The following is a 12426-nucleotide window of genomic DNA, read 5'->3' on the forward strand; positions in this document are numbered from 1 at the left end:
TCACTCAATAATTGCCCTGTTCTGTTAATTCCCTTTGAAGCACCTGGCATTGGCCACTGTCAGAAGATAGAGTACTGGGCTAGATGAACCATTGATCTGACCCAATATGGCCATTCTTATGTTCTTATGTAAAAATTAATTATAATATAATAAAAATGTTTAGTACAGAAACTCCCAAAACACAGCCAAAATTGATCGCTCGGGCAACACAGCTCTGTCTGCTGGATACCTAGGCAGAGTAGGTGAGTTCATGTAAATACAGTCTGGTCCAGAAGCCTTCCCCCCAACCCTGGCTCCTCATTAGCTGTCAGGGAAGAGCTCATTCAGACCTTGCTTACAAATTATAATTTTAAATTATAAGGTTGGCCAACATTGCCAAAACGAATGCGCCAACAATCAGAAAAAACAACAGCTGTGTGAGGAAGCTAGTCTTTGTTCATGCTTTTCAAACCTATTATACTTTTTCAGGTACAAGTATTTGATCATACATTTTATATGCTTTTAAAGTGTGTATTAATGTTTCAATTTCAATTCAAATTTCCAACCAATGACAAAATTGGCAACACTGTTTTAACTAGTTGACTAGTTTGACTAACTAGTTGACTAACTAGTTTTGGGGAAATCCAGGGAGGGTGTATAGCCCCCTGCGGGGGATGTAGGAAAGGCCTGGTTTCACTGAATTAAGTAAGTCTCCTGCCACAGCACCTCAGTAGGTTACATCAAAGAGGAGCTGCAGTGACGAGGCATTTGGATGCCTGTGCCTTTAAGAACACAGGCCTGGGAAGCCCATGCTGAGAGGTAGTCTGTGGAAGGGGAAATAAAAAAGCCCCTCTGCTCTCCCCACCCTATTTTTTGGCCAAACACTAGTGTCTCAGTCCACTGGGGTAACTGTTTTGTCCTCTTCCCCTGCTTGTGCTGGGGTTTTGCCCTCTGTTACACTCTGGCAGTGCCTCACCCCTAGGCTTAACTGTTTCCTTCCCCCACCCCATCCCTGATTTTGCTTTCAGCCCCTATCCTATCCCTGCTTCCAGCTGCTTGACCCCCCGGCTAGTCAATTTTCAACCCCTGCTCAGACCCTGGCCACCTCCCTCCTCCGATTTGCCCCCCTTTGCCCCTTTTTAACTCCTGTAAAAAGCAGTCAGCAGAATCTTATGGCTAATAAGGTCTGGGTGAAGAGCAGTGGCTTCAGAAGATGTTACTAATCATGCTCAGTTTGTGTGAACATGCAAAAAAGCCCTTCTGATCAAATAAAAAGGCCCCTCTGCCTGGCCACCCTATTTTTTTGGCCAAACACTGGTGTCTCAGTCCAGTGGTGTAACTGTTGCCTGCTCTGCCCCTTCCTGTGCTGGGGTTTTACCCTCTGCCTCCCTCTGGCAGTGCCTCACCCTAGGCTTAACTCTATCTTCTCCCCCCCCATCCCTGATTTTGCCTTCAGCCCCTATCCTAACCCCTTCCAGCTGCTTGACCCTTCTGACCAGTCAATTTTTGGAGGGGGGTTGTGTGTGACCAGGGGTCAATTTACCCCCTTTTAGCCTCTGTAAAAAGCAGTCAGCAGAATCTTATGGCTAATAAGGGCAGGGTGAAAGGAAGTGGCTTCAGTAGATGATACTGAGCATGCTCAGTTTTTGTGAGCATGCTCACTACACCGTAAATAGCACATTCCTACAAAGAGCAGTTTCCTACACTACATCTGTGCTGTTCCCAAAAGTACTGGAATGTCCTGCCGTCTGGGAAAATGTGAGCGGCCACTCTAGTAGCTATTCTGCACTAGCTGTCCATGTGGACAGTCATATTCTGCACTACAAGTGCCTTTTTGTGGTTTAGGTTAATCAACTTCCAATAGCAATAGCTAGTCTAGGCTTTTGCCCTCGGTAGAAAAGCCTTAACTCTTAAAAAAAAAAACCAAAGCTGAGAGTTTCACTTATATGACCTGACTCCAGGAACTGGGGCTTTACAAAAAAACCAAATCAAATATTGTGATGCTGGCAATGGTGTCAACGTTCCTCTACCCCCAGGGTCCACATGAGTTTGATGCTGCTGGAGCAGAGATCTTGGCTTAAGGCTTTGCAAAACGTTACACCAAAACCTCCAATTAGTGCCCCAATGCCACAGAACTGCATGGATTTAACTTGCAATGTTTTGCATTGTCCTGTTGAACACTTGGGAGTAAAGTTAAGCATTCGTATAAGTCGCTGCAAGATCTGGCCCCAAGTGACTTTTTCTTAGGTTTGCGGCTTTGTGACAGATTTTAAAATGGGACCAACTTTGCTCAAAGGCCTGTAAAACTTTGATAAACCTGAGCCCCAGTCCTACTGGACTCCACACAGGCACCAGAAACTGAAAAAAACCCAGCACACACTCTTACAAGCTGTATTACAAGAGCCCACTCAACTCTTAGTGGAAAACAACCTAAACACCAGTTTTACAAACTTCACTGGGTTATGGGACCTAAACCACAGTTGTTGGTGGGAGGAGGGGTAATAAGTTCTGTGGTTACTCACCTCAAGCCTCATGAAACTTGTAAAACTGGTATTTATGTTGATTTCAGCTAAAAAATACCACTTTGTAATATTGTGTTGGTCTTCTATAAAATTTGATGTAGCGGCACAAGACAGCCATATGCCATACTACAAATATTTTTGAATGACCCTTTTTATTTTACAATGATATCTCTATTTAAAATACAGAAGTGCAGATGGTCAAGGAATAGAAGTTACCCTCCCATAGCTCTAGAAATGCCACAGATTTCAGGAGGGAAACATCCTGTAGTATAGATTTCTTTTGCCTTTGGTTATAAGATACATTCACTCTGATGTAAAAGATAAATGCTGATAATGATTAACATCAAACTGGAAAATGGGGGCATTTCAAATAACCTGACAGTTTAGCCTCTGTGTCAGTGACATGCTTGAAAGGAGAGAAATATACTGTAACCTAGATTTCAAAGGTCACAGTAATACTGTCCCAAGCATTTTTAAAGCTATGATTTATGTGCCAGTATATTAGCAATATGGATGGTTTCAAGGTTTGGTCTGTTCTGCTGATTATAGTTTACAGCCTGTGCCAAAGATGTATGCTGTGCGGTATTTCAACACATATTGAAATAGGTAAGGTACATACAAAATATGCATTTTAGCATAATATTTTAAATTGCTTGCAAAGGGAAATGAATACAGGATTGGATAGAAAATTGGATCACTGGAAAGTGAAGGACAGTGATCATGCAAATTCCATCTTTCTTAGACTAAATAGCAGATATGAATGTCTGAGTATATATCCTGTCTGGAGCTTGTGCTGTAGCACTAGTTTTCCTGTTTATTTTTATGTTAGGTATTTAAATCAATGTGAATTCTTCTATCTTCTAAAATGTGTGCGTCATGAAATTGGAATGTTTGCATTCGTGTCTATGGATCTTATACAAAAACGGTCTGGTTTTCAGAAAGAAGAGAAGAATAGCCTAATGCTTAACTTCACCGATACTGTCATCTTTCTGATCACTGAATATGGGATATTTAAATTACAAGTGATTTTCTAGGAAATAATTCATGGCTTATCTATATTTCTAAATGTTCTTTGTTGCGGCATGGGTGTCTTAATTATCTCAGCTTTCTCCTTTCGAATTTTTTTTAATAATATTGTACATTTTCAAAGCACTATATATTAACTTCTTTGTAAAATAGGTAGTGAAGTATGATGCTGAATTTGTCATATAAGATTAAAAGTGCCAAAGTCTCTGTTGTACTTTTATTTCTGGTAGGTAGATATCCAGTTAAGCTAATGCCAAATAACATTATGCAACACAGAAGCAAGGAGAGATGGGGCAAACTGCGGTGGAGGGCAGGGGAAGAGGAATAAGAAATATTTTTGTTTGAATTTTTAAATAAATTCATTTTATTGCATCTCCGTTCTGTAAATATTCTACCAAATGAGTTTACTGCAAGAATATTAATGGAAACAGTGAATTTTAAGTGAATGTTGCAGAATGTTCACTCACAACAAATTTTTAATTCATAATTTGTGAGTACTTGCACCAGAAATCCTGACTCTTAGTATTCATTTTAACCAAATAGGGAATAAAAACATATCATGTGGCCTTTGGCCAATCAAACTTCTCAAATGTCAAATATTGAATATTTGCAACTGTGAACAAGTTAGAATAAGATCATGCACAGAATTTATTCAGGGCCAGGTTGGGCCCTCTTACTGTGAGTAGTACTGTAGGCCTGGATTCTGCAAAGACATATGCAGATGCTTAACTTTATACACCGTGAGTAGTCCCATTTGAAATTAATAGGACAACTCCATAGTGCATAAAGTTAAGTAGGTGCATACGTCTTTGCAGGATTTAGGCTTAAGGTGCTTACTATGAATAAGGGTGGCAGAATCTGGTCCTCTGTCAGTAACTTGAAATAACACAAATGAGATAATTCCAAACTGCTTGCAGAAAATTCAGAGACAGAATTGACAGATTTATTCCAAATTTAATCTGTTCATTCTAATCAAGGACAAAATTGATATATTTTCCAAATTAAAAAAGGCTACATTTATTTAATCCAGTGGTTCCCAAACTTGTTCCGCCGCTTGTGCAGGGAAAGCCCCTGGTGGGCCAGGCCAATTTGTTTACTTGCCATGTCCGCAGATTCGGCTGATCGTGGCTCCCAGTGGCCGCGGTTTGCTGCTCCAGGCCAATGGGAGCTGCTGGAAGTGGCAGCCAGTACGTCCCTTGGCCTGTGCTGCTTCCAGCAGCCCCCATTGGCCTGGAGCAGCGAATCGCAGCCACTGGGAGCCACGATCGGCTGAACCTGCGGATGCGGCAGGTAAACAAACCGGCCCAGCCCGCCAGGGGCTTTCTCTGCCCAAGCGGCGGAACAAGTTTGGGAACCACTGATTTAACCTATTGATCATGATTACCTGAGTAATGTTCCTTATAATTTGCTATTGGGTCATAATTTTTAACCATATTTTAGTTATTTGTCTGAAAATACCACTCATTGGACTCTACTTGCACTCTACTTGCTATGGCCATACAAAAAGATTTGAATGGACAAACATATACATCTGAGTGGAGCTCCATTGAAGTCCGTTCCTGAGGCTCTACCATTTTAAAGATCTGCCTGCGTAGATCAACTTGCAGAATCAAAATATTTGATTAATATTGTGTATGGAGGAATAGAGGAAATAAATTGCCAATCCAAGAATTCTAGGCACTGGAAATTATATCCCTTCTCTGTTTAAAATATAGAGCTAAGAAGTTGGAAAGGCCTATTAAGTCATCTTGTCTATTCCCTTGCTGATGTGGGATTGTTCCTTAAATTATCTGTGTGTGCTTTGTATAATATAGTTTTAAATGGTCCAAGTTACATTAATAGTCAAAATGAAACCAGTATTGATAGCAAGAATTGAATAGCTGGTGGGTTTGCAGTTTAACCCAATCCTTTTACAGAGAGAATATGTGTAAATAAATTGTCTCCAGGGACTGTCATATTAACACAAGTCAAATGTAATCAAAGTTTGAACAATATTTCACTTTAAAAGAGTGATGTCCATTTATTTTATTCTGTAGTGTGAAGCTTGTCTAGTAAGTACTGCTTGGCAATGTGCATGCCTAACCGATCAATGAGTAAACACTGTTTTTACTTTGCTGACTGCAGATTTTTGTTTTCATGCATGGTAAAAATTAATCAAGTAGTTAAACATTAATAATGGGTCACAGGTTATATCTGATTCAATACCTTAGGGGAACAAAGACACTTAAATGCTATGTCTATAATAAGAATTAGTTAAAATTACAAGGCTACTTGGAATATGAGTTTGAAAGTAATTCTATCTAGTGGTACCTAGAGTTTTGTGGAACATACTGTATCTGAGCTGTGTGAATGAGCATTCCATTTCTTAATTGCGATAGTCTGGGCTAGGATGTAAGGAGACCCTTTGTTGTGTTACAGTACTAGGTTGGCCAATGCAGCTTGTGATTTCTCTGAATGGGAGAGTCAAGGAGAACAAGGTCTCAGTCTGTGTCCAAAAGCATCAAAGAAACATCATCTTTGCATTTATTAAAACCGAGTGACGTCTATTTGCTATGAGGAGAGAACATGTCATTTACCACATGCGAAATGTCAAGAGGAGTGATGTGCTGTACGCCAATGTCACTTGTGTTATAATTACTCTTAAATTCATTTTAGCACCTACATTTTGACAGTACTTCTAACTAAAGATGGGCCTAGCCACAGTACTTTTAAGTCAGTTTTTAATATTATGTTTTTCAGCACATCGAGCTCTGGAATTTTTCAGTAAACATGAAGGGAATGTTAACTATAGAAAGGTAAGGAAGCATATTACTGCTTAATTGCATATATGTTGTGACAATTTCCTCTGCCCTCTTTTTGTCTATTTGTCAATCTTCAGACAGTGAATTCTTCAGATTCACGCCTTTTCTGTGTGGAAAGTGCTTTGCCTATGCTGCATGCAACCAGAAATAAATACATAATAACTACCATTAGGTATATACTGTGTAGTTGTACAGAATTTTTTCTACTTGTATTCTTACCAACTATCTTAAATTAATTTGCATTCCTCTTGAGGTAGATGTCTGGAGGAATTAATCAATGACTCTTGGAATGGAGATTTAACAACAAAAACAAGTAACAAACAAGAGTCAAGTTTGTGTTTCATCAGCCACATGTAATATCACTCCAGATGAAAAGGTTTGTGTAATTAGAGCCCACTTCTACAGTCTTACCAGAGTCAGAAAAGCACTTTAAGCATATGCTTCTCTTTAAGTATGTCTGAGTAATTGCATTGAATGTGTGCATACAAACTTGTATATACAGTAAAAGCTTTGTTGTCTCGCATGTTGGGGAAATGGGGGGTGCCGGTAAATCAAAAATTCCAGTTAACTAAGAGTTATACTTACCAATGGAATATCAATTTTCAAAGAATTAGAATACAATAAAATGAATAAAGTAGAAAATAGTAAACAGGTACTTACCAATCGTGCAGTAGTACTGCACTGCAGAGTGGTTGGTTTCTTGAAGCACTTAGGTGTATTCAAGTACAGTTTTCTATACAGTAGGTTATCTTATGGACTACATATCACTATGGCCAGCACATGGCATACGCCCAGATCGCTAAAAATACACTTAATACTAAAACTTTACTGAACATAATTTTATCTTTCTTTGATGATTCAGAAGGCACTTCAGGATCTTGCAGTGCCTTGGGGTCAGCCTTATCAACATCAATTATCATTGTATATGTAGAAGGTGTAGGAGATAGGGCTGAATCTGTAATGACCCTATGACACACTCTGGAAGCTGCTTTTTTTTAATGGTTTCAGAGTAGCAGCCGTGTTAGTCTGTATCCACAAAAAGAAAAGGAGTACTTGTGGCACCTTAGAGACTAACAAATTTATTTGAGCGTAAGCTTTCGTGAGCTACAGCTCAATTCCTCGGATTCAGTGGAAAATACAGTAGGGAGATTTTATATACACAGAGAACATGAAACAATGGGTGTTGCCATACACACTGTATCGAGAGTGATCAGGTAAGGTGAGCTATTACCAGCAGGAGAGGAAAAAAACCTTTTGTAAGGATAATCAAGGTGGGCCATTTCCAGCAGTTGACAAGAATGTGAGAGGAACAGTGCGGGGGGGGGGGGGGAAATAAACATGGGGAAATAGTTTTACTTTGTGTAATGACACATCCACTCCCAGTCTTTATTCAAGCCTAATGTAAGGGTGTCCAGTTTGCAAATTAATTCCAAATTCAGCAGTCTCTCGTTGGAGTCTGTTTTTGAAGTTTTTTTGTTGAAGAATTGCAACTTTTAGGTCTGTAATCAAGTGACCAAAGAGATTGAAGTGTTCTCCGACTGGTTTTTGAATGATATCAGCTTGCTTACTTGTCTTCTGCCTTTTTTGCATAAAAGTAGAGTGCAGAATGTGCAATTGCATAACCTCCTGGGCAGTACACTAGTCCCAGTAACTAGACTGAAGATTTGTATTGGGAGATACCAGTAATGCTGGTTAATAGAGCTTTCTGGTGCTGGATAACACAGTTTTTACTGTAGTGTGTTTAAAGTGCTTTTGGTATCCTTCAATGCAATATAAATTTTATTATTTATATTTAGGCCTGTCAAGCGACTAAAAAAATTAATCATGCGATTAATTGCATGGTTAAACAATAATAGAATACCATTTATTTAAATATTTTTGGATGTTTTCTACATTTTCAAATATATTGATTTCAGTTACAACACAGAATACAAAGTGTACAGTGCTTGCTTTATATTTATTTTTATTACAAATATTTGCACTGTAAAAAAACAGAACCACCAAAAAAGAAAATCAACCTGCTGGTGGCATCTGACTCAGATGATGAAAATGAACATATGTCAGTGCACACTGCTTTGGATCGTTATGGAGCAAAACCCATCATCAGCATGGACACATGTCCCCTGGAATGGTGATGGAAGCATGAAGTGACATATGAATCTTTAGCGCATCTGGCACATAAATATCTTGTGATGCCGGCTACAACAGTGCCATGCAAATACTTGTTCTCACTTTCAGGTGACATTGTAAACGAGAAGCGGGCAGCATTATCGCCTGCAAATTGTAACCAAACTTGTTTTTCTGAGTGATTGGCTGAACAAGAAGTGGGACTGAGTGAACTTGCAGGTTCTAAAGTTTTACATTGTATTTGTTTTTGAGTGCAGTTATGTAACAAAAAAATTCTACATCTGTAAGTTGCACTTTCACAATGAAGAGATTGCACTACAGTACTTTTATGAGTTGAATTGAAAAATACTGTTTCTTTTATCATTTTTACAGTGCAAATATTTGTAATCAAAAATACAAATATAAAGTGAGCACTGTACATGTTGTATTCTGTGTTGTAATAGAAATCAATATATTTGAAAATGTAGAAAAACACCCAAAATATTTAATAAATTTCCATTGGTATTCTATTGTTTAAAAGTGCGATTAATCGTGATTAATTTTTTTTAATTGCAATTAATTTTTTTGAGTTAGTCGTGTGAGTTAACTGCGATTAATCAACAGTCCTATTTATATTATTTGATCTTTTCTCAGAGTACTGGTTTTACTTAAGTGTCCATCCAATATTTTATTTTTTGTTATATAATGTAAATATTTTTGTTTCTTGTTTTGTGTGTTTGTTTTTGAAATCACTACAATATAAACCAGTTAGTTTAGACTCTTTTTTTTTTCTGCCCCATCTGTAATCTTGCAAACTGAAGTAATGTATTTGACTATTAGTTTTACTTTGGCAATATCTTGCTGAAGTGTAAATGTTGTCTTTGACTCATTGCACCTTAAATATTCACGATAACCTTTTTCTGTTGTCGTTAATTGTATTCTGATTTCTTGTTCCCTCATCCTTTCCTCTCCCAGTTGTTACTAAACCACCAGGATGCATTTCAGGCTGGGAGTCTTTATCCTGATGCCTTTTATCCTGTTATCTGCAGGAATGGTAAGAAGAGGGTTTATTATAGTGGAGCTGTAGTTAAAGATAAGAACAATTTCTGTTTAAAGATACTCTTCTAAATGCTCTAAAATCTGCATGGTTCCTCGGATTGCTTTGAAATTTCGTGGCTTCCTGGAGCTCCGGGTAGGGATGGTAATCCACATTTGGGGTTATTTGAGCAAGGGGTTCCTGAGACACAATCCTCTGAAAGAATCAGCTCTTAAGGTTCATAGATTCTACTAGCTTTTTGGGCATGCCTGGCTTCTAAAGTTCTACTGGCATAATGGGACACAAAAGGGAGGGTGAGCTGGAAATGGTGGCAGAGGTGGGGGGAGAGACACTGTAGCGAGGCGCACACTGGGCCTCTCTGGTTTTGGCCCCCTGTTGCCCTCTCCAATCAGTCAGGAACGCCTCGCTTGATGCAACACCAGTGTTCTTTATTTACAGTTGTTTTCCCGCCACCGCCTTCCACCTATGTATGGGTTTCGCAGCCAACTTTGCCAAGTGCAGGCCTGGCCAGCAACAGACCAGAAAGCTCCCAGTTCCCTCTGTGCCTGGTCTTTTTCTTCCCTCCTTCCTCTGGCTTCCTCCCAGCCTTGATAACCCTGGCTAATGAGGCTGGCAGGTGCTGCCCATTACCAGGCAGACACAGGGCTATCCAGCCAGCTCCAATCCATTCCCCTTGATTGGGGTTGCAGTGGCAGGGGCTGATTAAGTGCTTCTCACTCAGCACCCTGTCACAGACACATGTCAGTTTGCTCTTAAGTTAGGTCAACACATTACTTCAGTAAAACTTACGTTGCTCAGGAGAGGGTGAATAATCCACACCCCTGAGCAACGTAAGTTATACTGACCTAAGCAGCAGAGTGGACAGTGCTCTGCCAGCTGGAGAGCTTCTCCTGCTGACATAGCTGCCACCTCTCACAGAGGTGGAGTTAAGCCGACAGGAGAGCTCTGTCCCATTGACTTAGAGTGTCTTCACCAGAAGCGCTACAGTGGCGCAGCTGCAGTGTAGACATAGCTTATCTCATGACTGTTTGGGGGCCTATTTGAAATCAATTTGAATCTTAATCCTTTTTTTTGGAGAACAAAAGTCCATATAAAAAAATTACTTCTATAGCTGGCATTATTGGTACCAATAGCTACATCTTCCCATGCTTCCAATTCATCTCCCCTTAAAAGTGAAAGGAAAATAGTCGGCAGTGAAATCATCCAGGAGACCCTGTCGATTTTGTTAGCATTTATACAAAAAATCATGTTCTTTTCATCCATCTTCTTTCCAGATTCTAGAAAATCTATTTGCTCTCTTCCTCCCGCAGTACAAGAGCTGCACTTGGATAGAATTCAAACTTACGCTACTAGGCACTGTAAAATGAACTCCCAGAGCATTACATAGGCACACAGAATTTGCTCTCCTGGCTCACTATCAGGTGAGACCAGATCTGAATTGTCCAAGTCCAAGCGAGGCCAGAGATTGATACTTCAGACAAAGACCTAATCTCCCCACACAAACCGATAATATACCTAATCAGTTTTGCAATCTTGTACACAGAGATGATGACCATTTCCTTCCAGACCCCTGTGGAAGTCAGCTCATGCCCTGAAGCATGGGATTTTGATTTGCCTGGATTCCCCACTAGCTTGTATTACCATAAAATCGAGTGCATTCATTTGGCCACCAGCCGCTCTCTTCACTCTGCTAGACTTCTCCCCTTAACGTGTAATATCCTTTTCTGTATCTCACTTACTCACAATCCATGCGGACAGAGCGGGGTTTGGAATAAGGCTTCCACATGTTTCCATCAAAAATACGGCTGGTAAATGTAGTATCTGTTTTGACAATATAAAATATGCACAAATGCTTTTCAGTGATTCTTGGTACAATAAAATGTTTCAAAAGTAACATTCTTTCAATGTGCAATTGAGCAGAAATCCAACATGTGGAGCAGTTCAAATCAAGGTATAATTTTGTCTTTTGATGTTGCAGGAATATTCCATCATGTTTCTGAAGACACTCACTGGGCACCATTTCTCAACACTAGTATCCATTACATCAGGAAGAAGTATCCTCAGCCTTGGGAGGAGGTAGGAAAACCCCTTGAATTTGCATGGGCTTCTTAAAGCCTCTACCAACCATCTTTTTCACCTAAACAATACTGCCAACTTCAAGAGATCAAAAATCATGAGTTGGACCCCACAAAATCACAAGATTAAAAAAAAAATTATGTTTTTTAGGTCAGTCTCTTGATATTTGAACTCCCCTGCTGATCACCAGGGTGTGTGCATGTGACAATTAGTGTTGCCCACTTTCCGACATGTACTAGATAAGGTGGCTTGGGCCCCTCACCCCCACATCTGCTTGTCTCCTGCCCAGCAATTAATCCTGTTCCCCAATCCCCCATCAGTTCTGTCATCACCACCCCATCAGTTCACCCTCCCAGCACTCACCCCCATCTGCTCAGAACCCACCATCAATACAGCCCCATCAGCCCTCCAGCTGCCTCCAGGTGATGGTTCAGCTTTCCCAGCCTCACCTCTGCTCCTTTTAGGATTCTTTGCCCTCCCCTGGTGAGGCTGCAATGGGGTCCCTTCTCCCACTTCCCAGGCTGTCAGTCGGAGCCCAGTTGCCCGGGGCTGACAGCGATTTCAAAGTAGAATTAAGTCTCACTCATGATCTTGAGATAGAACTCTCAGATATCAGTGTGACTGGGGTCCCAGTCGGGGCCAGCTGAGGTCACTCAATTAGGGTGAAATGAAAAGAATGCGGCAGATAATCCCCAAAGTTGGGGGATATTTTTAATACTTAGATTTACCAAACCAGCATAAAACAGCTTCTTTATGATGACCTGACTGGTTGCCCAGATACCAACAACAGAGTGCCCTTAAAGTAACCCAGCCTCAGGCCTCCATCCAGGTACCTAAGTCAAATATGATGAAGATCTCT

At 40.2% G+C, this 12426-nt stretch overlaps 1 protein-coding gene across 5 annotated transcripts in view; it reads left to right on the forward strand.

Moving 5' to 3' along the window:
• Window positions 1-2919: 2919 nt before the first annotated feature.
• Window positions 2920-12426, forward strand: part of GPLD1 (glycosylphosphatidylinositol specific phospholipase D1) — a 39456-nt gene continuing 29949 nt past the window's right edge. For 4 of the 5 annotated variants that reach the window (XM_074944777.1, XM_074944774.1, XM_074944775.1 and 1 more), the window contains exons 1-4: window positions 2921-3107; window positions 6267-6322; window positions 9410-9488; window positions 11470-11567. In XM_074944777.1, coding sequence (XP_074800878.1) covers window positions 2990-3107; window positions 6267-6322; window positions 9410-9488; window positions 11470-11567 — 351 coding nt within the window. In that variant the 5' untranslated portion in view covers window positions 2921-2989. Of the gene's footprint in view, window positions 3108-6266; window positions 6323-9409; window positions 9489-11469; window positions 11568-12426 lie in introns of all 5 variants that reach the window. The other variant, XM_074944778.1, reaches the window with a different exon arrangement.

This window comes from Natator depressus, chromosome 2 (assembly GCF_965152275.1).
Source record: "Natator depressus isolate rNatDep1 chromosome 2, rNatDep2.hap1, whole genome shotgun sequence".
Lineage (NCBI taxonomy): Eukaryota > Metazoa > Chordata > Testudines > Cheloniidae > Natator > Natator depressus.